This window comes from Fundulus heteroclitus, chromosome 9 (genome assembly GCF_011125445.2).
Source record: "Fundulus heteroclitus isolate FHET01 chromosome 9, MU-UCD_Fhet_4.1, whole genome shotgun sequence".
NCBI lineage: Eukaryota > Metazoa > Chordata > Actinopteri > Cyprinodontiformes > Fundulidae > Fundulus > Fundulus heteroclitus.
The window spans coordinates 1,023,172-1,050,863 of NC_046369.1; the positions used below are offsets into that span (position 1 = coordinate 1,023,172).

General features: G+C 44.3%; 1 protein-coding gene across 1 annotated transcript in view; it reads left to right on the forward strand.

Annotated features, from left to right (window-relative positions):
* Positions 1–3,488: 3,488 nt before the first annotated feature.
* Positions 3,489–27,692, forward strand: part of LOC105922868 (NLR family CARD domain-containing protein 3-like) — a 68,250-nt gene continuing 44,046 nt past the window's right edge. The window contains exons 1-4 of the mRNA XM_036141641.1: positions 3,489–3,734; positions 3,861–3,986; positions 6,209–6,300; positions 9,890–9,968. Coding sequence (XP_035997534.1) covers positions 3,525–3,734; positions 3,861–3,986; positions 6,209–6,300; positions 9,890–9,968 — 507 coding nt within the window. The 5' untranslated portion in view covers positions 3,489–3,524. The remainder of the gene's footprint in view (positions 3,735–3,860; positions 3,987–6,208; positions 6,301–9,889; positions 9,969–27,692) is intronic.

Sequence of the window (27,692 nt, forward strand, 5' to 3'; positions counted from 1 at the left end):
CCCTCAAAGTTCACATTATCGTCAATGACTTTGTCTCTGATCTTCCGGAGTCTGATGAGGTTGTTCTCACGAACCATATCCACAATGGGGGTTTCTTGTGCCGCTGTAAATATGGCAACCCGCCCACCTCTATGTGGCATTCTTTCAACTCTAAAGAAAGAAACGTGTCGTCAATTGACATGTTTTACAATACAGTGACAACTGATTTGAAACTACTGTAATAGAACACTTTCACAGGCTTGTAAAATTGTATTGTGACAAAGAAAGCAATAGAGTACAATACCTGTTGTGTTGTCTGAATGCCCTGATAATGGTGGCCACGGTGAACCTACTCAGGTTTGGACGGACTCTTAGTCCTGCTTCAGCCATTGTCATGCCATGGACAATGACATGGTCAATGACTGTTGCTCGCATCTCGTCCGTAATGATGGTACGAGGTTGTCTTGCTCTCCCTCCTGGACCTTCTCTCCCTTGTTGGCCTGCTCCTCTTCCTCCCTGGCCTGCTCCTCTTCCTCCCTGGCCTGCTCCTCTTCCTCCCTGGCCTGCTCCTCTTCCTCCTCTGATGCAATTACCTCTTCCCCTGACTCTGCCTTCATCCATTGTGTTTGTTTGGAATCTTCAGCAAACTGTGCACTCTGAACTTGCTTTTATACATGTGGTCACAGCATTAGCAACAGGTGTTTTCAATTTTGAGTCGTTGTGTGTAATGAATGACGCCAGGTGTGTTCATTTTGTTCAAATATTGCTGACTGTGGCAAGCATTTTGCATCACATGAGCTTTCATTTGAGAATATGAGCAGAGTTCTTTTGCAACTTGTGTTTTAGCAAGGAAAAATGTGTTAAGATTTATGTGAATGGAGGATTGTGTTTTGTGAATTGTGTCTTCATGTGAAATGTGTTTATGATATTGGAAAATGATGGCTAGATTTAGTAAATGTGTTTAGACAACTGGTCATTTGGTTTAGAGGATTGGCTTTTGTGTTTTAGCATTTGAGAAAAACTGTAACGCTTGCTTCCTCGATGCGAGCCCCCACTGCTATCAAAACAGTCTCACGTCATGGTCGCTTCTCCACTACATCACATCTATGAAACTCCAGCCCTGCGTGCTGATTGGCTAGACAATAAAATTGGTTGGAGAAATCACTCTCTATGGGAGATGTCCCAGATGAATGTGAGTGGAGCTAGGCTGAGCGACATCCGTCTGGCAAGGGTCAGGTTAATCGAAAACAGTGTCGAGTATCAAATATTTTCTATTGGTACCAATATTCAGTTTGACCTTTCAGTATCATGACAGTTGTAGAACCTTCCCCCTAAAATAATTGATAAAGGATTTATTCATACATAAACACAAATAAACACTATAGTATAAATTGCTCCGGACTACAAGTCTCATCAATCAAAATACGCACCATAAAGAGGAAAAAAAATTATATAAGTCACACCTGACTATAAACATTTATTTTAAGACTATATTAAGACTATATTAAGACTAATATATTTATTTTAAGACTATTTTGACCTGCTGTATATCAGTCAGTCCCTATTTTGTTTCCACTTCTATTGTGGGAGGTAGAATATTTTAGATACTTTGGGAATTCTCTGCCCTCTGAATCTGCTGGCAGTACATTTGCCATCTCTGAGAAAGTCTTACTTTTTGCCGTTAAAAGCACAACATTCTTTTGATCAGAATGAATGTAGGCCATAACATGGCCATAACGTGGGATCATTGAAATTAATGCCGTGATCCATCTCTGAGCTACTATGTTTAGACTCTCCGATCGGGCAGCAAGCCTCTCCACCTGCACTGTCTCTGTTATCACTAGGGATGGCTCTCTCTGTCTCCTCCTCAAACACACGCTACCCCCCCCCCCCTCCGAAGCCACATGTTGCAACAGGAGAACTGCTACGTTGTGCTCCTTTCTCTCTGTCCACCAAGCTCCCCGCCTCAGATGTCTCTCTCGCCCCGCTCTGTCTTTCACACTCCACCTGGACCTCTGCCATCTCTCTTCCTTCTGCTCTTTTGGCGCTAAGCTTAAGTATTTCTATAAAAGAAAATGTTTTTCCCCCCTAGCTTACACTAGCTAGCAAATGCTATACTTTAAAATCACATTGATAAATGCGTTGCTTCTTACCTGGCTCTGGATGGGCATCATTCCTTTGCAATTCTGTGCCTGGACCTGTTCCTGACTTATCCTCAGTTTTTTTTATATTTACTCATAAAATCCTTCAAGCCTTTGGTGTCATCTTGTCTTTTTCTTTTGTCTTCTCTTTTCCTTTCTGTGCGCCGGACTTCTGAAAATCTGACATTCTTAGTTTGCAGCGAAACGAAATTTAAAAGTTGCAGCCAGCCGTTTTCCTAAAGGTCAAACCATTTTATGTTGGGGTTGGGAGAGTTCTAATGGACCCTTATTTATAGAAAACTGTTAAACATCATTTGTGTATGCCGCTCTTATATTGTATTACGGTAGCCAAAGAGTGTTGGTCGTTATATGTGGGGTATCACGGTTTTTCATATCCGCATGTAGTTGATGAACGAGACGGATGAACAGAGCCGTACTCTATGTGAAACTTCATTTACAGTTTTTCTCAAATGCTAAAACACAAAAGCCAGTCCTCTAAACCAAAGGACCAGTTGTCTAAACACATTTACTAAATCTAGCCATCATTTTCCAATATCATAAATACATTTTACATGAAGACACAATTCACAAAACACAATCCTCCATTCACATAAATCTTAACACATTTTTCCTTGCTAAAACACAAGTTGCAAAAGAACTCTGCTCATATTCTCAAATGAAAGCTCATGTGATGCAAAATGCTTGCCACAGTCAGCATTATTTGAACAAAATGAACACACCTGGCGTCATTCATTACACACAACGACTCAAAATTGAAAACACCTGTTGCTAATGCTGTGACCACATGTATAAAAGCAAGTTCAGAGTGCACAGTTTGCTGAAGATTCCAAACAAACACAATGGATGAAGGCAGAGTCAGGGGAAGAGGTAATCGCGTCCGAGGAGGGAGAAGAGCTGGCCAGGGAGGAAGAGGAGCAGGCCAGGGAGGAAGAGGAGCAGGCCATGGAGGAAGAGGAGCAGGCCATGGTGGAAGAGGAGCAGGCCAACAAGGGAGGGAAGGTCCAGGAGGGAGAGCAAGACAACCTCGTACCATCATTACGGACGAGATGCGAGCAACAGTTATTGACCATGTCATTGTCCATGGCATGACAATGGCTGAAGCAGGACTAAGAGTCCGTCCAAACCTGAGTAGGTTCACCGTGGCCACCATTATCAGGGCATTCAGACAACACAACAGGTATTGTACTCTATTGCTTTCTTTGTCACAATACAATTTTACAAGCCTGTGAAAGTAGTCTATTACAGTAGTTTCAAATCAGTTGTTACTGTATTGTAAAACATGTCAATTGACGACACGTTTCTTTCTTTAGAGTTGAAAGAATGCCACATAGAGGTGGGCAGGTTGCCATATTTACAGCAGCACAAGAAACCCCCATTGTGGATATGGTTCGTGAGAACAACCTCATCAGACTCCGGGAGATCAGAGACAAAGTCATTGACGATAATGTGAATTTTGAGGGCATTGATGATGTCAGCTTGGCCACAATAGACCGAGTTCTCCGGCGCCAAAAGATGCGGATGAAACAAGTCTATAGGGTTCCCTTTGAGCGGAACTCTGCACGACACAAAGACCTACGTTACGAGTATGTGCAAGTAAGTATACATCCATGTTCACAGTACAGTTAGTAAACATACTGTGTTGCTCAGTGGCCTACATTACTACATTGCTACCTGATTGACTGTTGTTCTGAACACCTGTGCACTTTCACATTTTCACAGAGGACATTACAGTTGGACGTGATGGCCAGACCTCATGAGTACCTCTTCCTGGATGAGGCTGGCTTCAACCTGCACAAACGAAGGCAAAGAGGCTGTAACATCATTGGCCAAAGAGCCATAACTGAGGTTCCGGGCCAACGGGGGGGGGGGGGGGGGGGTTATATTACTCTTTGTGCGGCTATGGGTTTGGAGAGGCTTGTCCACCGGCAGGCTATCCTTGGGTCTTAAAACACCCAACGTCTCCTAATCTTCCTAGAGGAGCTAAAAGATATCCTCCTGGACCGCCAACAACACCATCCTGGGCCCGAACATCCCATTTATGTGATCATTTGGGACAATGTACGCTTCCACACAACAAACCAAATCAGTGAGTGGTTCACCACCAACAGTAACTACTTTTTAAACGTCTGTCTGCCACCCTACTCCCCTTTCCTGAACCCTATAGAGGAGTTCTTCTCATCGTGGAGATGGAAGGTTTATGACAGACAACCATACACTACAGAAAAACTCCTAAGGGCAATGGAGCTGGCGTGTGTTGACATCCCAGTGGAGAACTTCCAAGGATGGATCCGCCATTCCAGGGCGTTTTTCCCACGGTGCCTGGCAAGAGACAATATAGCCTGTGATGTGGATGAGGTGATGTGGCCTGATGCAGCTCAGCGACATGATGCCGCACAGTGATTGTGGTGTAAATACTGTAAAATGAATAAAAAAAACTTCACACCCTGATCATGTTTTCAAGAGTACTGTTGTGTGCAATAGATTCTGCTTTTGCAGTGAGTTGTGTTACAGTAGTGTACAGAATTTACTATAGATTTATACCCTTCATATGAAACTCACAAATCTAAATGCCCAATCCTCTGCAGAACTCTAAGAAGATCCAGAATTGTAAAGTTTGTAAAAATATTCATTGGCAGTAAAGAAACAAAGAACCTTCTCACAAATTGAGCATTGTGTTTTCAATTGTTTTGCTGTAGAGTGTAATGATGTGTTTAGTGTTTACATTTTTGAAAGCTTCGAGCTGCTCTTTGGGTGTGAAAGTTTTAGTTTTGAAGAGAGAAGGTGTGGTTGTGTTTATGTAGCTTTAGAAAAGGGTGTTGTGTTTAGACATTGGAGAACATGGACGAAACATTTGTGAAATGTGTTTTAGCATTTGAGAAAAACTGTAATAAATTACATTGGATAGACACTCCGCTTATTCTTCTCCACGTCAAGTTAATCCTGCGCGACAGTAAGTTAACTTAACAAAAACATATCACATATACCTAATGCAGATATATATTTATATTTAGTCACTCTAATATTAAATAGTTTTTACACAACTATTTTCTGAAAAAAATTACTTCTGCCTGTATGAGTGTCAGTTTTGCCCCCCCGCCCAAAAAAAAAAAAAAAAAACTTGTAAATTGCCTTGAGATGACATGTTTCATGCATTGGCGCAATATAAATAAACTGAAATTTGATATTTAAGACTCATCAGAATATAAGTCTCAGGATCTGCCAAACTATGAAAAATGTTAAAGTAATTAAAGTAATCAATTTAATTTTCTTTACCATTTTATAAAAAAATATCTAAACTGGACATAAAGAAAGGAGGCATGCCGACCAGGATAGCCCCACAGGGTCCAGAGCCTTCAGCATCTCAGGATAAATCCCTTTACTTCTGTTGCCATGACAACAGGGTGCTTTTTTCTCCTTCACCAACCTCAGAGAAAGTGATGGACTCACCTTCCTCCAAGGACTCAGACTTTGTTTCCTCCATGGAAGACACGGTGACCAGAGTGAGAAGATCCTCTGAGCGCTCCTCCCACCACCTGATTAAATCCTAAGTCCAGGTCTGCAGTCCCCTGAACCAGACACAGTTGGGGATGGACCATTCTGTCCCTTTTTGACCCATCAGGCTGACGGAACTTCTTCAAGGCAAACTGAAGGCCCAAGAGTTTCCCCACAGCCACCAGAATCCTCTCTCTGGGTAACCCTAGAGCAGGAGAAAGTTTAGCCCCTCTGCAGGAGTTTGTTTCCAGAACCCAAGCTGTCCATGGAGGTGAGTCCAAACACTTCTCACTGGTACCAGTTAACCTCATTCACCAGCTCTGGTTCCTGACCCAGCAGTGAGATGAACCTGTGTCCCTAGATCCACGTTGTGATCCCAGGAGATATACATTACACCTGCTACCCAACTGCCATAGAACCTGACCTTGCTGCTGATGGTGGCCCACATGGAGGGGTTCTGTAGCTTTTTGGACCTGGGTCAATCCAGGCTCAAGTAGTTAAGTCTCAAAATGGGTTATAATAAGTTTTCTTCTTCTGACAGGATTACTAAGAGACTGACACAAACACATCAAGAGGAACCAGAACCCAGCTGTGTGTCATTTAGGAGCGACAGGTCAAAGGGTGTCATCCATGACTTCAAACCTTCTGGACCTCCGTCCTCAGAGAGGTGAGCTGTATCTAACTGCTGTAATTGTGGAAACTGAGTCAGTCTAATATGTTTTATTCTAACATGTGTTTAACGTGAGCTCAGCTCTTTTTCCCACATTTCTATGTTCATATGTGAAGCGGTGTGTGTTGGATGTTCTCCAGAACCACAGCAGTGAAAGTGGAAAGAATGGATGTTGTTGGAGGCGTCCTGGATGCTGCTACATCATGTTTAACAGCTCTGATCTGTTTGCTTTTGGGCCTCATTGATTAGTCGCCATCATTAAACACTTTTCTCTGGTTAAAGTCAAAGATTTAGTTTGGACCAAAGCTCACTCTGATTGGTTCTGTTCCATATAAATGAGCTAACTGGACTGTTTAGTCCCTCTCCCATATTCATAGTGATTGAATCAAATCCAACATGGAACCAACTGGACTTTCTTTCTTTGTTCCTGAACCGTTTTGTCATCGTATTTGAAAGTCTTACTCAGTTTTAGTGACTAAAGAGTTTCAGTTCTTCTCAGCTGGAGCTGGAACAATAACTCGGATCAGAACCAGAGACTTGGGGTTGTTCCCTCACAGGAGTTAGGAGCTGCAGCTGTTCTTCAGCTCTTAAACATCTCAATAAATGTATTACAATTCAGTTGTGCTTCAGACAAGTTAGCAGAACTGCATCAACTCATTAAAATGTGTCAGAAATGCTCTGGTCTAAATGATTCTCTAGATTTTTCTTGAAAAGCTTTATTGTTATTTTGAGAAACTAATAAAATCCTTATTAGTCTCAGAGACTAATAAAATGGGGGACATGGAGTCTGAGTGGACCATGTTCTCCGCCTTTACTGTTGAGGCGGCTAGTCTGAGCTGTGACAGCAAGATTGTCGATGCATGTCGCGGCGGCAACCCTCGAACACACTGGTGGACTCCAGCGGTGAGGGAAGCCGTCAAGCTAGAGAAGGAGTCCTACCGGGCTTTATTGTTCGTGGGACTCCAGAAGCAGCTGATGTGTACCGGCAGTTGAAGCGGCAGGCGGCTCGGGCGTGGGAAGAGTTCGGAGAGGCCATGGAGAAAGACTTCCGTACGGCTTCGAAGCGATTCTAGTCCACCATCCGGCATCTCAGGAGGGGGAAGTAGTGCAGTACCCACACTGTTTATAGTGGGGGTGGTGTGCTGCTGACCTCAACACGGGACGTTGTGCGTCCGTGGGCGGAATATTTCAAAGACCTCCTTAATCCCACCAACACGTCTTCTGTTGCAGAAGCAGAGCCTGAGGACTCTGGGTCGGGTTCTCCCATCTCTGGTGCTGAAGTCGCCGAGGTTGTTAAAAAGCTCCTCGGTGGCAAGGCCCCGGGGGTGGATGAGATTCGCCCGGAGTACCTTAAGGCTCTTGATGTTGCAGGGCTGTGTTGGTTAACGTGGCTCTGCAGCATCGCATGGACATCGGGGGCAGTTCCCCTGGATTGGCAGACTGGGGTGGTGGTCCCCCTATTCAAAAAGGGGGACCGGAGGGTGTGTTCCAACTACAGAGGAATCACACTCTGAAGCCTCCCTGGTAAGGTCTATTCCTTGGTTCTGGAAAGGAGGGTCCGTCAGATAGTCGAATCTCGGATTCAGGAAGAGCAGTGTGGTTTTCACCCTGGACGTGGAACACTGGATCAGCTCTACACCCTCAGCAGGATCCTGGAAGGGGCATGGGAGTTTGCCCAACGAGTCTACATGTGCTTTGTGGATCTGGAGAAGGCATTTGACCGTGTCCCTCGAGGGATTCTGTGGGGGGTACTCAGGGAGTATGGAGTACCGGGCCCTTTAATAAGGGCTGTCAGGTCTCTGTATGACCGGTGTCAGAGTCTGGTCCGCATTGCCGGCAGTGAGTCGGACTCGTTTCCGGTGAGAGTTGGACTCCGCCAAGGTTGCCCTTTGTCACCGATTCTGTTCAACACCTTGGTGCGTTAAGATTGCGTCTCTGCTATTCGCGGATGACGTGGTCCTATTGGCTTCATCAGGGTGTGATCTACAGCTCTCACTAGAGCGGTTCGCAGCCGAGTGTGAAACGGCCGGGATGAAAATCAGTGACTCCAAATCCGAGATCATGGTCTTGAACCGGATTGGGGAGGGATGGGGTTGGGGAGGATGTGCTGCCCCTAATGGAGGAGTTCAAGTATCTTGGGGTCTTTTTTACGAATGAGGGGAAGATGGAGCGGGAGATCGACAGGCGGATTGGTGCAGCGTCTGCTGTGAAGCGGGCGCTGTACTGATCTGTTGTGGTGAAGAGAGAGCTGAGCCAAAAGGCGAAGCTCTCGATTTACCGGTCGATCTACGTTCCTACCCTCATCTATGGTCACGAGCTTTGGGTTGTGATAGAAAGAACGAGATCCCGGATAGAAGCGGCCAAAATGAGTCCGTAGTGTGTCTGGGCTCTTCCTTAGAGATAGGGTGAGGAGCTCAGTCATCCGGGGAGGACTCAGAGTAGAGCCGCTTCTCCTCCACGCCGAGAGGAGCCAGTTGAGGTGGCTCGGGCATCTGGTTAGGATGCCTCCTGGACGCCTCCCTTGTGAGGTGTTCCGGGCATGTCCCACCTGGAGGAGGCCCAGGGGAAGACCCAGGACACGCTGGAGGGACTATGTCTCTCTGCTGGGAACGCCTTGGGATTCCCCCGGAGGAGCTGGCCGAAGTGGCCAGGGAGAAGGACGTCTGGGCCTCCCTACTGAAGCTGCTACCCCCGTGACCCGACCCCGGATAAGCGGAAGAAGATGGATGGATAATAAAATCCTGATTTCATTGCAAGGAATCATGTTGTGATATTTTAGCCAATCACCAGCCCTAGTATGGACCGGTCTGAGGTTCTGGAAATGACCCATTACAGTTCTTTATGAGCCAAGAACAGAAACCCAGTTCCTCCCAGTGAGATCTCAGATGTTCCAGTTCTATTTGCAGACAGAGGTTTGATCCGTTATCTCAGCTGCCCCGTTCTGATGAAAACACCTTCATGTCTTCATGTCTGTGTTGATGCTGATCAGGAGGTTCTGCTGCTTCCTGCCTCCATGTCAGACTAACAGTGGATCACATTTCCACGACCCGCTGGGAAATACCTGGTAGAGCCAGTCTGACCCATCAAGACTTGGTTCCTGTGTGCGTTGTGAGAGCAGTTCAGCAGGGAAGGAAAGCTTCATCATCTCCAACTACCTAGATCATCTGGTTCTCTGCTCATGTCCATATGTCCTTCACGGACCTTTACCTTCTGATTGTCTCTGTGTGGACAGATATAATGTGAGCTCAATGGCTTCCAGGGACCTACAGGATCTACTGGATGTCCCACACACTGTCCTGAAGACCTGTGTGGACAGAACCTTCACCTCCACTGTCTCCAAGCTCTGGGTCACTGTCCCCACCAGTATCAGATCTGCTGACAGTGTGGACAGTTTGAAGTCCATGTTCAAGTCTCACTTTTTAAAATATCTACTGGGTGGTTCTGGTCTTCATCCTTATATTTCATTGTGTCCATTTGATGCTCAGTTTTTCTGTTTAAAGGACTTTTACTGTGAAGCTCTTGGTGATCTGTGAAAACCGCTGAATGAATATTTCATTCCTTCCTGATTGTTCTGGTTCCTCCACAGAGTGGACCAGCAGAACTCAGAGGTTCCCAGAGGTCCGTCTGCCCGGCAGCATCAAACCCAGCTGGACTCCATATTTATGGTCTGTACATGTACAACAACTACTTTTCCATCGGTTCTGTTCAGTCATCTCCATGCTGGACTTTGTGGACCAGTGGACCATCAGTATGTCCAACATGGTTCTGATGTTTGGTTCTGCTGTCACAGAGTTAAGCCCCTCCCCTCTAACTTCCTAACTATGAGAGGTTAACTCTATCCAGCTCTCCATCTAACGGGTCTGAGGTTCCTGATTCTGTCGGGTTTTACCCGGTCCAGAGTTCTGAGGTGATTTATTCAAGCTGGTGCTGAAGAATATTCATCTAGCTGCTAACAGCTACATCCTTCAGAGCGTCCCACCCTTCTTCCTCTTTCCATTTAGCCCCTAAGTAGCCTTGCTGGGATCAGGTTTTCAACCCACAACCGTTAACAGCTGCTGTTCCTCTGTTTTACAATCTGTATCTGAGCTAGAAAGATTTTAGTGAGGAGGAAAGAATAAGTAATCAGGATGATGTTTAAACTGGGCCAAGGAAACCTTTAAAATCCTCCCAATACTTCCAGAACCAAGACCAGAACTATTTTACCACCATCAAAGAACTCAATGATGATAATGACTCTAATGACTCAATGTCCACAAATTATTTACAGTTTCACATTATTCTATAATAAGCAATGCTTATCTGGGTAAAATAACAGCAGAAGCAAAATAATAATCAAATCACAACAACATAATTTATTTAACTAAGCTAACTCTCCTTAGTTTGCTGATACTAATTAACTCTAAATCTAACTTTGCTGAGCAGCAGATCTTTCTCCATCGTTTGTCCCGGTTCTCTTTCCTCTCATGGGTCGGCTCCTAGAACAGGTGTGGAGAGGATCTTCAACAGGCAGGCGTGAACTCTCTTTTTGACACATGTTGGAATCTTCTCCTTTAAGACAGAACTCTTGGCTGACTGAAACTAGCTTTGATTAGCAGGACGTTAATCACTCTTGCATATAACCTGCAGCCTTTTATTACAGGGGCTGAATAACTTTGGGCAGAACACAAAGCTTCTTATGGTCCACAGGCCCCTCAGTCCTGTCTTCTCCTGCTGTCTCCCAGCTGAAGGTCGTTCTCTGCTGCAGCTGAGATCAGACTTCAGAGCATCTGTTGTTTCTCTGCTCACTTCCTCACTGACCTTACTGCACAGCGAGATGAGTTGATTCTGGTCCTGATGCAGGGTTACGTTGACAGCCTGAGTGATGAATTCTTTAGTCGATCTATGTCCTGATGTCCTCGTGTAGATGATTAGGAATCTGCTGGGTCTCTGGTGTTGAGGAATTTGGTAAGCTGGCAAACAGCTCATCCAGGCAGTTGAAACCTTGTGTAACAGATATTAGTGGAGCAGCCAGGCTTTTTCTGCTGTCCAGGTCTTTGTCTTGAGTTGTTGCCTTAAGGAATAAATCCAATATGTAACAACAGCTCCACAGAAAACCCAAAGAAAATGATAAAACATTACCTCAAAATCCAAAGAAAGGGTAATTTGACTCATAACCAAAATATGCAATGAAAAGTTATTCCAATTATTATCCACAGAGTCCCAAAATATCCAAAGAAAATGGTTAATCCAACTTAAATCCATAGCGTCTCAAAGTATCCCAGGAAAAAATATATTCCATTTTAGTTCTACAGTGTTCAAAAACCATCCAAGAAAAGCTTTTATTTAAATCCTCATGAAAAATTATCCAAGGGGGAATAATCGGATCTGGAAACACTGCATCCCACGGTTTCCAAGCAGAGGAATCCACCCTGGAGCAAAAGCATCAGGGAAACTTGGGTTGATCCTCTCAGGAGGTGAAGTCTTCAGCTGAAGCAACGCTTCCTCTCCTGGCTCCCAACGTCCATCCCAAGGAAACATCCCTGATCCTCTGTTAAACTCCACTTTATCCAATCCAATTTATTTCTAAAGTTCATTAAAAACAACAGATTGTCGACCAAAGTGCTGTACATTTCATTAACACCAATACTAAAAATAAAATAAAACAGACATAAAAACAAGGTACACAGTTGACTCATGGGGGAAAAACAACTCAAGCTGTGTTGAAGGCCAGAGAAATGGTGAGTCTTTAAAAAGGATTTAAAAGAAGACAGTGAAGGTTTGTGCCTAACATGCTCGGTAACCCGTTCCACAACAGATGAGCTGCAGAAGCAGAAGCTCCATCACCTCTGAGCTTCAGCCTCCACCTTGGAACGGCCAGGAGCAGCAGATCAGCTGACCTTAGAGACCCGATAATATGGTTGAATCAAGTCTGAGAGATAGTGTGGAGTAAGGCAAGGCAATGCAAGGCAAATGTATTTGTATAGCACATTTCAGTACAAAGACAATGCAAAGTACTTTGCATGATTAAAATATAGGAAAATAAAACAGAACAAAAGCAAGTAGGAACAAAATATAGCAAAAAATAGAGAAACTAAAAGCAAACATTAAAAGCAGTTGGACTAAAAAAGTTTAACTAATGATGTTTCAGTAATACAGTTCAATTGGAGCAGTCGAAGGCAATCCTAAACAAATGTGTTTTTAATCTTGATTTAAAGGAACCCGGGCTTTCAGCACTTTTACAGTTTTCTGGAAGTTTGTTCCAGATCAGTGGAGCATAGGAACTAAATGCTGTTTCTCCATGTCTGGTTCTGGGTCTGGTTCTGCAGAGCAGGCTGGAGCCAGAAGACCTGAGTGGTCTGGAGGGTTGATGCCCTGATAACAAGTCTGTGATGTATTTAGGTGCTAAGCCATTCAGGGATTTATAGACTAACAGAAGGATTTTAAAGTCTATTCTCTGAGATACAGGGAGCCAGTGGAAGGACCCCACATGTGTTTTTGTCATTGCTGATGTAAAGTTACCTACTGAACAATTCCCTGTCCTTTTAAGTAGGATTTAAACCAGTTGAGTGCTGTACCAGAGAGGCCGACCCAATTCTCCAGGCGCTCTAACAGGATGGAGTGATAGTATTCAATGCTGCACTGAGGTCCAATAATACCAGCACTGTGATAAGTCCACAGTCTTTATTTATAGGAATGTCATTAAACACCTTGACACCAGGTAAGGCGTGCCTACCTTTACTGGGTTTGACAGGAGAGAAGGGAGCGGGGTAGCCGTATTTTTTGTTGACCGTTTTTGACTTGCTTCAAAAAAGTACAGATCATGTAACACTATACAGACATGTTTCCATATGAATGTAATCACCAGTTAAAAGCCGCTGTTTAATAAATCACCCCAGATATAATCCCGGATTCAGACAAACAGGACCCTATCTTTCCCTCTCAAGCGACTAGGCTGGTTTTGTTTGAAGTCGCAACAGTGTTTAGCTGTTGAAACACAGCTTTTTCAATAATCTTACTGATAAAGGGGAGGTTTAAAATGGGCCTGTAGTTCTGGAGTAGTAGTTTGTCTAAATTGTTCTTGTTCAGTAGTGGTTTGAGAATTGATGTTTTTAGGGACTGGGGGAAAACACCTGACAGAAGGGACATGTTTATTATCTGAGTCAAATCAGACGCTATGACAGGGGGGGCGTCGTGGCCGAGTGGTTAAGAGCAGCACGCAGCAGGTTGCAAGTACCCGGTTCGATTCCCGGACCTGGCACTTTGGCTCCCTGAGCAAGACCCTTAACCCCAGATTGCTCCCCGGGCGCCGCACATGGCAGCCCACTGCTCCCCAAGGGTGATAAGTTAAAAGCAGAAAACAATTTCATTGTAATGTATGTTTCAATGTATGTTTCAATGACAATAACGATGATATTACTATTACTATTACAAAACTTTCTTAAAGAAAACTGTGGGTAGAACATCAAGGCAGCAGGAGGAGGAATTTAGCTGCTGAATGATCTCCTCTAAGCTTTTGTAGTTTATTTGGCTGATTTGGGACATTTTGTCAAGATCAATTCTAGTTGGACACAACTTTGGTACTGACCTTGATATGGATGTACAGACTGATCCCCTGATCTTTTGGATTTTCTCAGTAAAGAAGTTAGCAAATTCGTTGCAGGCCCTGGTGGAGTGGAGTTCAAAAGCCACGGACACAGGAGGATTTGTTAACCTGCCGACTGTGGCAAATAAGGCACGAGTATTATTAATGTTTTTGTTGATGATCTCAGAGAAGAAAGATTTCCTTGTATTTTTCAGTTGTAAGTTATATCTCTAAAGTCTATCTTTATAGATGTCATAGTGAACCTGGAGTCTGTTCTTTCTCCACCTGCGTTCAGCTTTTCGACACTCCCGTTTTGCACTTCTAATGGCTGAAGCACTTCTCCAAGGAGATTTTGTCTTCCCGGAAAAAAACTTTCACTTTAACTGGGGCAATGCAGTCAGTGATGTCTGAGACTTTAGAATGACTAGCTCATCTACCGAGTTGCAGCCCAAGGTTGAAGTAGCAGGGTAAGCTTGAACAAAAGTTTCCATGGCATTGTCCTTAAAGGTGCGTTTTCTTACGATGTCCCTTTGGCTAAATGAGTCACTGGAAATGATGCTTTCAAAGGTAACAGAAAAGTGATCAGATAGGGCAACATCAGTTACATTGACCTTAGAAATGTTTAGACCTTTAGTGATGATCAGGTCTAAAATATGTCCCTGCTTGTGTGTTGGCTGTTTAACATTTTGAGTTAAACCAAAGTTTCTAAGTGTGTCACACAGTTCTTTTGCACTTCTGTCTTCAGGGTTGTCAACGTGAAAGTTGAAGTCTTCCACAATAATTAAACAGTCATAATCAACGCATATCATAGATAGGAGGTCACTAAAATCATTAAAAAAGTTTGATATGGACTTAGGAGGCCTGTAAACATTGAGAAACATAGTTCGTACCGGGCTCTTTACCTGGAGAGCCAAATGTTCAAAAGAGTCGAATTTTCCCAAAAGAACCTTTTTACCCTTTAGTGAATCATTATACAATGTTGCTACTCCTCCACCTTTCCTTTGCTGTCTGCTCTCACAAAGGAAATTGTATTTTGGAAGTTTACTCCAACAGAGTATGTGCTTCATTAAGTTCATGTAACCATGTTTCTGTTAAAAACATAACATCAAGATTATTGTCAATAATGAAGTCATTAATTAAAAGGAATTTTCCTGACAGCCCTTATTAAAGTACCCCCCACAGGATCCCTCGGGGAACACGGTCGAATGCCTTCTCCAGATCCACAAAGCATATTTAGACTGGTTGGGCAAACTCAACCAGGATCCTGGTGAGGGTGTAGAGCTGATCCAGCGTTCCACGGCCAGGACGAAAACCACACTGCTCTTCCTGAATCCGAGATTCGACTATCCAACGTGCTCTGCTTCTGCAATGGAAGACGTGTTGGTTGGATTAAGGAGGTCTTTGCCCGGTAGGATTCCTTCTTCAGCTTGACGGCTTCCCTCACCGCCGTGTCCACCAGCGTGTTCGAGGGTTGCTGCCGCGACATGCACCGACAACCTTGCGGCCACAGCTCCGACCAGCCGCCTCAACAATAGAGGCGCGGAACATGGTCCATTTAGACTCAATGTCCCCCGCCTCCATCAGGGCGTGTTCAAAGCTCTCCCAGAGGTGGGAGTTAAAGCTCCGTCTCACTGGGGACTCTGCCAGATGTTCCCAGCAGACCCTCACAATATGTTTGGGCCTGCCAGGTCTGACCGGCTTCCTCCCCCACCATCGGAGCCAACTCACCACCAGGTAGTGTTCAGTGGAGAGTTATGCCCCTCTCTTCACTCGAGTGTCCAAGACATGCGGCCGCAGATCAGATGAAACGACTGACAAAGTCTATCATTGAACTACGGCCTAGGGCAGGGGTGGGCAATTAATTTCTTTAGGGGGCCACGTGACAAATATGAAATGTGCTGGAGGGCAGCACCACTAAAACTAATAATTTTATAATGCTCATTCTGCCTTTTTATGATTCTTTTGGTAATAACAAATTAAACATATTCTGTAAATATGTATATAATGTATATATAAGTATATAAAAGTGATAGTGTAAAACACAATCATACTATAAGATTTTGATTATTTTAAACTCTTCACAAATGAAAATGAGATTATTTTATAATGTGAACTTCTCCACCATGAACAATAAAGTCTTATTGTAAACATGAACAGCTTATCAACATTAGCACAAAATTATTGGAATCATTGTAGTTCAGTTAAGTTTTCAATGAGAAATCTGGTTCAATGTCTGATACAGCTATGCGCAGGACAGCTGCAAGGTGGTCATCTGTAATGGAAGACCTGTATCTGGATTTGTTGAACTTCATTAGTGAAAATGTTTGCTCACACACATATGTAGATCCATACTGATCTGCTGATGGTGTATCTTGCTTTAGTGTTGGCATGTGAGTGAGAGTATTATCCCTCAGCTGGCTTGAACGAAGCTGCAACATCCTACTGAAAGCCTTGACTGCACTGTACATTTGAAGTACAAAACTTTTTGACATGAAAATCCCAAAAGCAAGATCTGCCAACCAGTCTGCCCCTGAAATGAATGTCCTTTCCCTTCCTCAAGACAAAAAAGCACAGACGCAAACATTGATCCAGTAATCTGTTCACATTAGATGATATTAGCGGGTGATCTGTCATCCTTGGATGATATTACAGTTAACAGAACGTCAGACCAGGTGTGCCTACTATGAAGAAAAAAGAGAGAGAGCAAAAAGTTAAAAGCTGAAATGACGACAATCATTTCAATGTAATGCAATGCAAAACTGGGGAACAGTAGACTGGAGAACAGTAGAAATCAGTAGAGTGAGAAAATTAGACCCTGATGTCCTCCAGTAGCCTAAGCCTATAGCAGCACAACTATAGAGGTAGCTCAGGGTAACATGAGCCACTCTAACTATAAGCTTTGTCAAAAAGGAAAGTTTTAAGATTAGTCTTAAAAGTAGACGGGGTGTCTGCCTCATGGACCAAAACTGGGAGTTGGTTCCACAGGAGAGGAGCCTGATAGCTAAAGGATCTGCATCCCATTGTACTTTTAGAGACTCTAGGAACCACCAGCAGACCTGCAGTCTGAGAGCGAAGTGCTCTGTTAGGAATATACGGGGTAATCAGAGCTCTGATATATGATGGAGCTTGATTATTAAGGGCTTTATACGTTAGAAGAAGAATTTTAAATTCTATTCTTTATTTAACAGGAAGCCAATAAAGGGAAGCTAAAATTGGAGAAATATGATCCCTCTTGTTGATTTTCATCAGAACTCTTGCCGCAGCATTTTGGATCAGCTGTAGACTTCTAATTGCATTTTGTCGACTTCCTGATAGTAAAGAATTACAATAGTCCTGCCTTGAAGTAACAAATGCATGGATTGGTTTTTCAGCATCACCCCTGGACAGAATGTTTCTAATTTTGGCGATATTCGGTGAAAAAAGGAAACTCTGGAAACCTGTTTAATATGGGATTTAAATGACATGTCTTGGTCGAAAACAACACCAAGATTTTTAACTTTATTACCAGAGGCCAATTTAATGCCATCCAGATTAAGTCATTGATTAAGAAGTTTATTTTTTTGAGGACTCTGGTTCAAAGATTACAACTTCTGTCTTGTCAGAATTTAAATGCAGGAAATTTAAAGTCATCCAGCTTTTGATGTCATCAAGACATGACTGCAGTCGAAGTAACTGAATGGATTAATCAGGATTTATTGATAAATATAGCTGAGTGTCATCAGCATAACAGTGGAAATTAATCCCATGGTGTCTGCCAATCGGAAGCATATATATAGTAAATAGAATTGGTCCAAGGACTGAACCCTGTGGTACTCCACAGGTGACCCTAGACAATTGAGGAAGATTTATTATTAACATGAACAAACTGGAATCTGTCCGACAGATAAGATTTAAACCAGCCTAATGCTTTCCCCTTAATCCCTACAGTATGATCAAGTCTTTGTAGGAGAATATTTTGATCAACTGTGTCAAATGCAGCACTAAGATCTAACAGGACAAGTATAGACACAAGTCCATTATCTGAGGCCATGAGAATGTCATTAGTGACCTTCACTAGAGCTGTTTCAGTGCTGTGATGAACTCTAATGCCTGACTGAAACTCCTCAAGTAGGTCATTACTTTGTAAATGTTCACATAGTTGATTAACAGCTACTTTATCAAGAATTTAGATAAGAAAAGCAGATTAGATATAGATCTGTAATTTACTAACTCATCTTGATCAAGAGATGGTTTCTTAAGTAAAGGTTTTGTAGGAGCCATGAAGGTGTTTTATTATTATTATTATTATTCAATCTGATTTATGTAATGTTAAGTAATATAATTTGATGGTTTATATTTGGGTTACTTGGGTTATTATATTTCGTTACTTTTGTTGTTTAATTTCTTGTCACAGTAATTGGGGGCGGTAACATTGAACTAAGTTTAGGGCAGGTGCACAGGCACGGGAGGTAGTAGCCTAACTGGAGAGAGGGTGAGTTACGGGGAAGCCGTATCTTTTGTTGACCGCTGTTACGCTGCCTACACTGTGATTGTCTTTTTACTTTGAGCACGTTATTATTATTGGATTACTGGATTAAGTTGGACAACCTTTTTCAATAAACTCGTCAAGACGCATCTGGATTGCAGCGGATTTTTGTGTGGTACAGCGCGTCCTACAATCATACACTCATACCTCAGCCTCTCAGCGACTGCTTGGCTTTTTGGATAAAAGTCGCTACATCTTTGTCAACAAAAGGCGACATTAGGAAAGCAACTGCGGACGTTTCAAGGACCAAATGGGAGAAAGGATCATCGGAGATAAAGGAAGGAAGACTGGACCGACTTTCGATCATTAAGCCACAGCCTCGGAGGACTCAAAAGCCAGGTAGGCTGGCTGGTGTTTATGCACATTAAGCTGTACATTGGAAGGAATGCGGCACACATATGCTGTTTGTCCATTGGGGACATTGTTGGATTAAACACCGTTTGAGTTGTCATACCGATCGCTAGCATTGATTGTGTGGATTCGGTACTGTAATATCTTTGCACTGTCAGATGATGAATCTTTGCTTTGTCCCTTTGAAATTGCCGCTGCTCTGCTAATATGCATGACATTTCTGGATTCGTGGAAGTGTTTGGACGCATTGTAGCCTACACCCATGCTACATTGAAGATCTGCTTTATCTCATTGAAATTGCCTCTGCTTTGCTACTGCATGACGTGTTTTGAACATGTTTGAAAGTTGAAGTGGATGCATATTTATTGAGAAGTAACTGGAAAAAAAAACGCCAAAAAAAAAAAAGAAAATGAGTCAAAAGGGTGTTTTAAGTTGTGAAATGGAGAGTGAGAAAAGGCAATCTAAGCCCACAGCAAAGGCTTTGGCAAACGAAATCGAAACGCTTCAAAATAAAAGGAGAAAGAGTGTGGATAAAGTTAAAGGGTTCATACAACAAATGAATTAATGAAAAATAAGGAAAATGTTTCACAAGTACAAGCTCTTTTGGAGAGTTTAATTGATCAGTGTGGAAATGCCATCAAGTCACATGACCTGCTGATTCCTTTACTCCCTGAAGAGCAACAGAAGATCCAAAATGAATGGTTTTCTAACATCATGACCTATAGCAACACAATTTAAATGTGGGTTGAGCAATGGTTGATTGAGCCAGATGAATTGCTTGAGTTACATGATCAAACTGATTATGGTGAAATGAATAAACAGGAGTTGCTTCCAATACCTGATGAAACTCAGCAACAGGATGCCTTAGTCATTGATGCAGATGAGCTACAAGACGATGTAAAACCAAATGACAGTATGTCAAATGTGGGAAGCAGGGTGTCCAAATCACGAAACTCTGCCACAGGAAGAGAGTCTGTTGCTTCCAGTATTTCTTCTGCACGTCTCAAAGCAGAGGCTGACTTGGCAGCTTTAAGGACAAGACAAAAATTATTAAAAGATAAACATGAACTGGAAGAGGAGGAGGAACGGTTGCGTAAAAGGAAAGAACAATTTAAGTTGGATGAAGAAATTGCGGAAAACATGCCAAAATTGGATGTGCTCAAGTCTCGGAGCATCTTGAGTGAGGGAACCTCTGTATTAAAGCGCTCGGATGGAATGAACTCCTATCTGGTAAAAGGACAAAAACTGCTCCTTAATACTAAAGCAAAGTCATTTGTACCACAAAGGTCACAACACGAAATCAACCATGCTTACCTGGATGCAGGAAGAAGACCTAAGGAGAGAAATCCATCTCAGTTAATTCATTCACATGGAACTAATTTATATGCAGTGAATCACAGTACTCGAGAATGGATACAAATGCAAGATGGAGATGCCTTAAATATTGGTCCGAATGAAGATCAAAGCAATGTGCTTGGCATTATGAGCAAGCAAAATGAAATAACATCACTGTTGGTGCAGCAACAGTGTCTTTCATCTTTGCCTAAGAGGGAGATAGCAATCTTTGATAGTGATCCATTAAAATATCATGCGTTTGTGAAGGCCTTCGAGAACAGTGTGGAAAGGAACACTGCAAATCACAGTGACAGACTGTATTTCTTGGAACAGCACACAAGGGGTCTCCCCAAAGAATTGATCAGAAGTTGCCAGCATATGGATCCTGAGAGAGGATATGCTAAAGCAAAAGTGTTGTTAAAAGAGCAGTTTGGAAATGAGCAGAGGATTTCATACGCTTACATGGAAAAAGCTCTTTCATGGCTGCCAATCAAGAATGAAGATGCAAAAGCTCTTAGTGATTATAGCCTTTTTCTCAGAGGTTGCTGTAACGTTATGGAAGAGGTGCAATACATGCATGAACTGGACATACCTGCTAACATGCAAACCATCATAAAAAAGTTACCCTACAAATTTCGAGACAAGTGGCGTTCTGCAGCCTGTGAACTACAGGATAAGCGCAGCCAGAGAGCTATATTCATTGACCTCACAACTTTCATAGAGAAACAAGTGCGGGTTCTAACTGACCTAGTGTTTGGAAACATACAGGACGCTCCATCACTGAGAACTAATAGAGGAGTGAACAAGCCAAATCCACAAACTCGTTCTGGAATTAAGGGAACCAGCTTTGCTACAACTTTGGGCGACTGTGGCTTGGTGGGTTGAGTAGTCGTCTGGCAATCTGAGGGTTGTGGGTTCGATTCCAGCTTCCCCCTGCCACATGTCGATGTGTCCCTGGGCAAGGCACTTAACCCCAAGTTGCCTACCGAGCTGCGTCTCGGTGTATAAATGTGTGTGCGTTAGTGAGAGCGACTGGGTGAATGTGGCTATAGTGTACAGCGCTTTGGGTGGTCAACATGACTGGAAAAGTGCTATATAAGTTCAGTCCATTTACCACTCTAGCTCCTGTGATACACAAGACTCAGCCTGGAACTACAGGAAAGGAGCATGTGGAGTTTGCGAGGAGAACATGCATCTGTTGTGGAGAAGGACATGTTTTGGATTTGTGTCCACAGTTGGGGAAGAAGGCACAAAAACAGAGGATAGGCTTCTTAAGAGAGAAGGGTGTCTGCTTTGGCTGTTTGTGTATTGGACACATGAGCAAAGTTTGCAGAAAACGGATTTCCTGTGCAAAATGTGGTCTCAAACATCCAACTGTTCTTCACATTCCACAAAAGGAAAAGGACAAGGATCCGGACCAAGCTGAGAGGAAATCAGAGGTGTCCACTGACAGTGCCCTGATGTCAAGTGGGCTTACAGGGGCTGGTGATTACGACTGCAAACTTCCAATAGTTCCAGTGCAAGTAAAGTCCAAGAAGGGTGATAAGATTGTCACCACCTATGCTTTCTTGGACCCGGGAAGTACGGCCGTGTTCTGTACAGAGGCACTAAGGGACAAACTTAGTGTTCCAGGAAAGAAGGCCCATATTCCCCTACGGACGATGGGCCAAGAGAAAGTGGTGAGCAGCTATATGGTGCCAGGACTGGAAGTGGCTGGTTTGACTGGGGAGCATTTCTGTGAGCTGCCCAAGGCTTACACGCAATCACACATGCCTGTTCACAAGAGAAACATTCCAAAACAGAGTGATATTCAGAAATGGCCTTATTTGAAACATGCTCACTTGCCTGAGATTGATGCAGGGATTGAGCTGTTGATTGGGACAAATGTCTCCAAAGCCTTGGAACCCTTGCAAGCAGGCATGGACTGGTAATCGGGCGTACCGGGCATTTGCCCGGTGGGCCGACGTGCTGTTTGGGCTGGCAGACCCGACATGTATATTAATAATATGTATTATTATTATTATTATTATTATTATTATTATATATATCTGCCACGTTATATTTGCATAATGCATGAAGAAAAATAAAATCAGCAGCGCAAGAGTCTGTTCCGATCATCCGGCCCTTACCACAGGCTACTGCAGCCCATTGGTTATCATCCCTGACAGTCTAAAGGGCTAGGCCAATCATAAAGTAGAAAAACACCTTCACGCTCCATGTGGAACTTTGTGCAGCGGTGATCACAGTAGTAATGGATAAGAAACGCAAGGGAGGCGCAGAGAAACTGCACGAAAAAAAGAAACTAGTTCTTTAAACGGATGCTGCGAAATGTGTCAAACTGACTGACATGTTCCCAACAGCAGGCCCTTCATCTGCTCCGGTGTCTGATGTAAAATATAGTGGAGGTGGTGGTGGTTGTTGTTGTTGTCAGTGACGTGCGGTAGAGTTCATAGCTGGTGAGGCACTGACGTCATCAGAGTCAGATTTACAAATATATACACTCTACAGCAGGGGCGTCAAGCTCCGGTCCTCGAGGGCCGGTGTCCTGAAACTTTTAGAGGTTCCCTGCTCCCACACACCCGAATCAAATGGCACAATTAGCTCGTATGCAGTCAGGTTCTTCAGAGTCCTGCTAATTACCTGATTATTTGACTCAGGCGTGTCGGACCAGGGACACATCTAAAAGTTGCAGGACACCGGCCCTTGAGGACTGGACTTTGACACCTGTGCTCTACAGAATAGACTCATTGCAAAGTGCTGAAGGCGACTGATTGAGCCAAATTAATTCACCAAGAGACATGGAAAAATATTGATTATTTGATGAAAAAATAAAAATAAATTATTTGTCATTTGACTGTAACAGTTTATGAGTTATGATGGATTTCTGCATTTGTAACACATTCTAAAACTATAACCCACATTAAGCACATGTCATTACAGAAACAAAACATGAATATCTATCGCTGTCTTACCTCTACTTATAAATTAAGTCCATGCGCAGGTAAAAGTTCTCTTTATCTTCTTCAGTTTTAAAAGTCTCTCAGTCTCAGTGGAGCTCACTGCCAGGGAGGAAAGCCTTCCTTCGTCAGTCCTGTTCCAGCTGGATGTTTAGAGTCTTTTTAGTGCTTTACTTGTTTAGCAAAACTCGCTAATAATACATCCATAACTTGCTGTCACTCTACAGTTTTGGGATCAGGAGCGGTGCTCCTTGAGCGCCCCCTGCCTAGAGGCCAAGGAACTGCAGGCCTCACCTACAACCAGTTCTCTGCCTTTTATGTTTGCGCAGCAGCACAAAAGCATGTTACCTGCACACAGTTTGATGACCAAAACACAATTCGTAATCCACATATATTAAATTGTGGAAAATCAGCTCATAGCTGTTTGAACAATAGGGGGTTTTCACTGACGTCACTGGCCAACTTCCGGTCCGCCATATTGGGTGGCACACTTCCTTATCTCTAGTTGTCGTACACGTATTATCGTATCGCGAATGGATAAGTACGCCAGCACGCTAGAGCGACCAGATAAGGACGTATATCTGAGGAAATGTTCCGTGATCGACCATATGGACCCCTATGCCCTCCACGGTGCCTTGTTTAGCCGTAATCCAGATGCATTACCTGGTGTTCGGTGAAAACCCTCTGCACACTCTTGAGGAAATGAGAGCTTACAAGGATCTAGAGGCTCACAACCAGTTCACATCTGGTTATGTACATCAAGGAAATCGCCATCATACGTGGACGGGTGAGTTTTAATAAGATGGTAAAAATGTAAACAATCCGACGCAAATGTGTTGCATGCTTCTGCGGTGGCTGGCGGCCGGCGGCGGGCGGGGCGCGAAGGCGCTTGGCTGCAAGGCCGATCGACGCCGCTCGCGGCTTTAATTATTTAAGCAGAACAATTACCAGTGCAAAATTAAGTTGTATTTACCGTATTGGCGCCGGTAGGAGCTGCAGATCATAAAGCCAGCAAACAGTGGGAACACAGTAACTCGTTCAAAGGTAAGCTGCGCTCAGACGGGCTCTGGCTCATGCTAACCGTTAGTGCTAACAACCACTCGCGCATGTAATGGACTTTTAACTTGCTGCTATGTGTTTCAAAGGTTTAGAACACACTCTCATTGACATCGGGATACTGTGGAAAGTTATGTTCGGTCTTACAGCCGCGATCCAAGCGAGCCGACAACTCTTTGTTATCTCTGTAACTCGTTCAAAGGTAAGCTGCACTCAGACGGGCTCTGGCTCATGCTAACCGTTAGCGCTAACAACCACTCGCGCATGTAATGTACTTTTAACTTGCTGCTATGTGTTTCAAACGTTTGGAACACACTCTCATTGACATCGGGATACTGTGGAAAGTTATGTTCGGTCTTACAGCCGCGATCCAAGCGAGCCGACGACTCTTTGTTATCGCTAACAGTTGTTCTCCGTGGTTGCGCCTCCAGGCAGGAAAGCGGTGGAAAATTAATCTGTTTCTATGTTTTTCCCATGGCGATCATGTGTTGCGCTGTTACAGCCCACAATACAGCAACGGTTTACCATGGTTGAAATCAAGTTAAGGTGAAATTAATCAAATTAAAACACGGCTGAGAGAGGGAGTACAGTACGCGGTAGTAATAGGCAGTAGAGGCGGCGGAGGCAGTCAACACGGCAGCCGCGGAAAGTAATAAGTCATAACGCCCAAGCCCTATTATTAATATATTCTTCTTACATGTTTTAAATACTTAACAGTTAATTACCTGTGACAAAGTGAGCACCGCAGACTCTGGCGTATTCCAGCTTAACACCGTCCAAATCGGACCTGGATATCCGTGTCAGCCATAGGTGACGGCGTTGTTCAGACAGCTGTTTTGTTTTTTCACACTGATTCACTATTACGGCTGGTAGGCGATAGAAAGAGCGTTGATCTCCACCTCCACGGGCCGTGCAACCAACCATTAAACACGTTTTCCCCATTGTTCACTTCCAATACTGCCTAAGGCGTCATACAACGCAGGTCAACGGTGCGAAACGACTGCCACCCAATATGGCGGACGCGCTGAGTAGTCACGTGAGCGTGACGTCAGCTGAAAACCCCCTATTGAATTTATGATCTAGAGACAGGAGGATGCATTCACAGAATGGAAGCCAGCGCAGTTACCATGGGATTGCGCAATCCCAGGGGAGGCCAAACGCGCCTGTTTAGGAACCATGACAATGTGGTGGGCCAGTCTAATCCAAAATGCCAGGGCCAATTTTTTTGTCCCAGTCCACCCCTGCTTGCAAGTGATTCGTAGTGTAGGAGATGGACCCTATGCAATCAGAACAATGCTGGGCTGGACAGTAAATGGGCCTCTGAATGAAGACGGTGGCAGTGAGCAGCCAGAGTTAACCATGAACAGGGTGTCAGTTGTGACTTTGGATGAACTTTGGCAGCAGCAGTTTAAGGCAGACTTCCCTGAATGCAGCGGGGAGGAACAGCCTGCCATGTCAAGAGATGAACAAAAGTTCATGGAGCTGGTTACAAGTCCAGCGAAACAGGTTAATGGTCATTATCAGATCAACCTGCCATTGAGGAATAAGGACGTTAGTATGCCAAATAATAAGAAGATCATTGAGCAGCGTGCCTTACATCTGAAGAAGAGGCTTCAGAAGGATTCCTCATTTCATGCTGACTATAAGGCCTTCATGGAAGATCTAGTTGTCAAAGGCTATGCAGAAAGGGTGCCTGAAGAGGATTTGGAACGTAATGATGGCAGGGTTTGGTACATCCCGCATCAAGGTGTTTACCATCCTACGAAGAAGAAGATCAGGGTTGTTTTTTACTGTGGAGCAAATTTCCAAGGAACATCACTTAATGCCCAACTCTTACAGGGCCCAGACCTCACAAGTTCACTGATTGGAGTGATGAGCAGGTTCAGGAAGGAACCAGTCGTCATCATGGCGGATGTGGAGGCGATGTTTCACCAGGTCAGGGTACCACCTGAGGATGCTGACCTCTTGAGGTTCCTCTGGTGGCGTGCTGGAGACTTAAGTCAAGAACATGTGGACTTCAGGATGCTGGTGCATCTCTTTGGGGCAACGTCCTCTCCCAGTTGTGCCAATTTTGCCCTCAGGAAATGCGCAGAGGACAACAAAGAACAATTCAGCGAGGAAGCAATGGATAAAGTCCTACATAGCTTTTACGTGGATGACTGCCTAGTATCCGTGGCTTCAGAGGAAAGAGCTGTATATCTTCATCATGAGCTCATCGCAATCTGTGCCAAAGGTGGGTTTCGACTGACAAAGTGGATAACCAACAGGCGTGATGTCCTAAATGCAATACCTGAAGAGCACAGAGCCAAAGATATGAAATTGTGGAACATGGACCAGGAACACTGTACCGATCCGTTGTTGTGAAGAGAGAGCTGAGCCAAAAGGCGAAGCTCTCGATTTACCGGTCGATCTACGTTCCTACCCTCATCTATGGTCACGAGCTTTGGGTCGTGACCGAAAGAACGAGATCCCGGATACAAGCGGCTGAAATGAGTTTTCTCCGTAGGGTGTCTGGGCTCTCCCTTAGAGATAGGGTGAGGAGCACAGTCATCCGGGGAGGACTCAGAGTAGAGCCGCTGCTCCTCCACGTCCAGAGGAGCCAGTTGAGGTGGCTCGGGCATCTGGTCAGGATGTCTCCTGGATGCCTCCCTGGTGAGGTGTTCCGGGCACGTCCCACCGGGAGGAGGCCCAGGGGAAGACCCAGGACACGCTGGAGGGACTATGTCTCCCGGCTGGCCTGGGAACGCCTTGGGATTCCTCCTGAGGAGCTGGCCCAAGTGGCTGGGGAGAGGGACGTCTGGGCCTCCCTACTGAAGCTGCTACCCCCGCGACCCGACCCCGGATAAGCGGAAGAAGACGGACGGATGGACCAGGAGTCACCACCCGTGGAGAGAGTGCTTGGTGTGGAGTGGTGCATTCAGTCTGATACTTTTAAGTTCAAGATTATTGTTAAGGACAGACCACTCACTAGGAGAGGAATCCTCTCTACGGTTAGCTCCATCTATGATCCTCTTGGGATTGTGAGTCCTGTCGTCTTGTCTGCCAAGAAGGTCTTAAGGGATCTGTGTAGGAGAGCACTTGGCTGGGACGATGTCATACCCCAGACTGTGGCTCAGGAGTGGACAAGCTGGCTGGATGAACTCTGTCATTTGGAGAAATGTAACATCATGAGGTGTCTGAAACCATCAGATTTTGGTAAAGTGTCTACAGCACAATTACATCATTTCTGTGATGCAAGCGAGGATGGCTATGGAACAGTGACATCATGGGAAAGGCGAGGGTGGCACCATTGAAACCTGCTACCATCCCCCGAATGGAGCTTATCGCTGCCACCATGGCCAGTCGCATTGACATCTTGTGGAGGAAAGAGCTGCATATGCAACTTCAAGACTCTGTGTTTTGGACCGACAGCACTTCGTTGCTCAAATACATCAGGAATGAGACATCCAGGTTCAAAGTCTTTGTTGCCAACAGAGTCACATAAATTTGCAAGGCTTCACAACCCTTTCAGTGGAGGTACGTTGGAACAGCAAGTAATCCAGCCGATGTCACCTCCAGGGGTGTGAAAGGTGATGCATTTCTCAAGGATGCAACATGGGTGTCA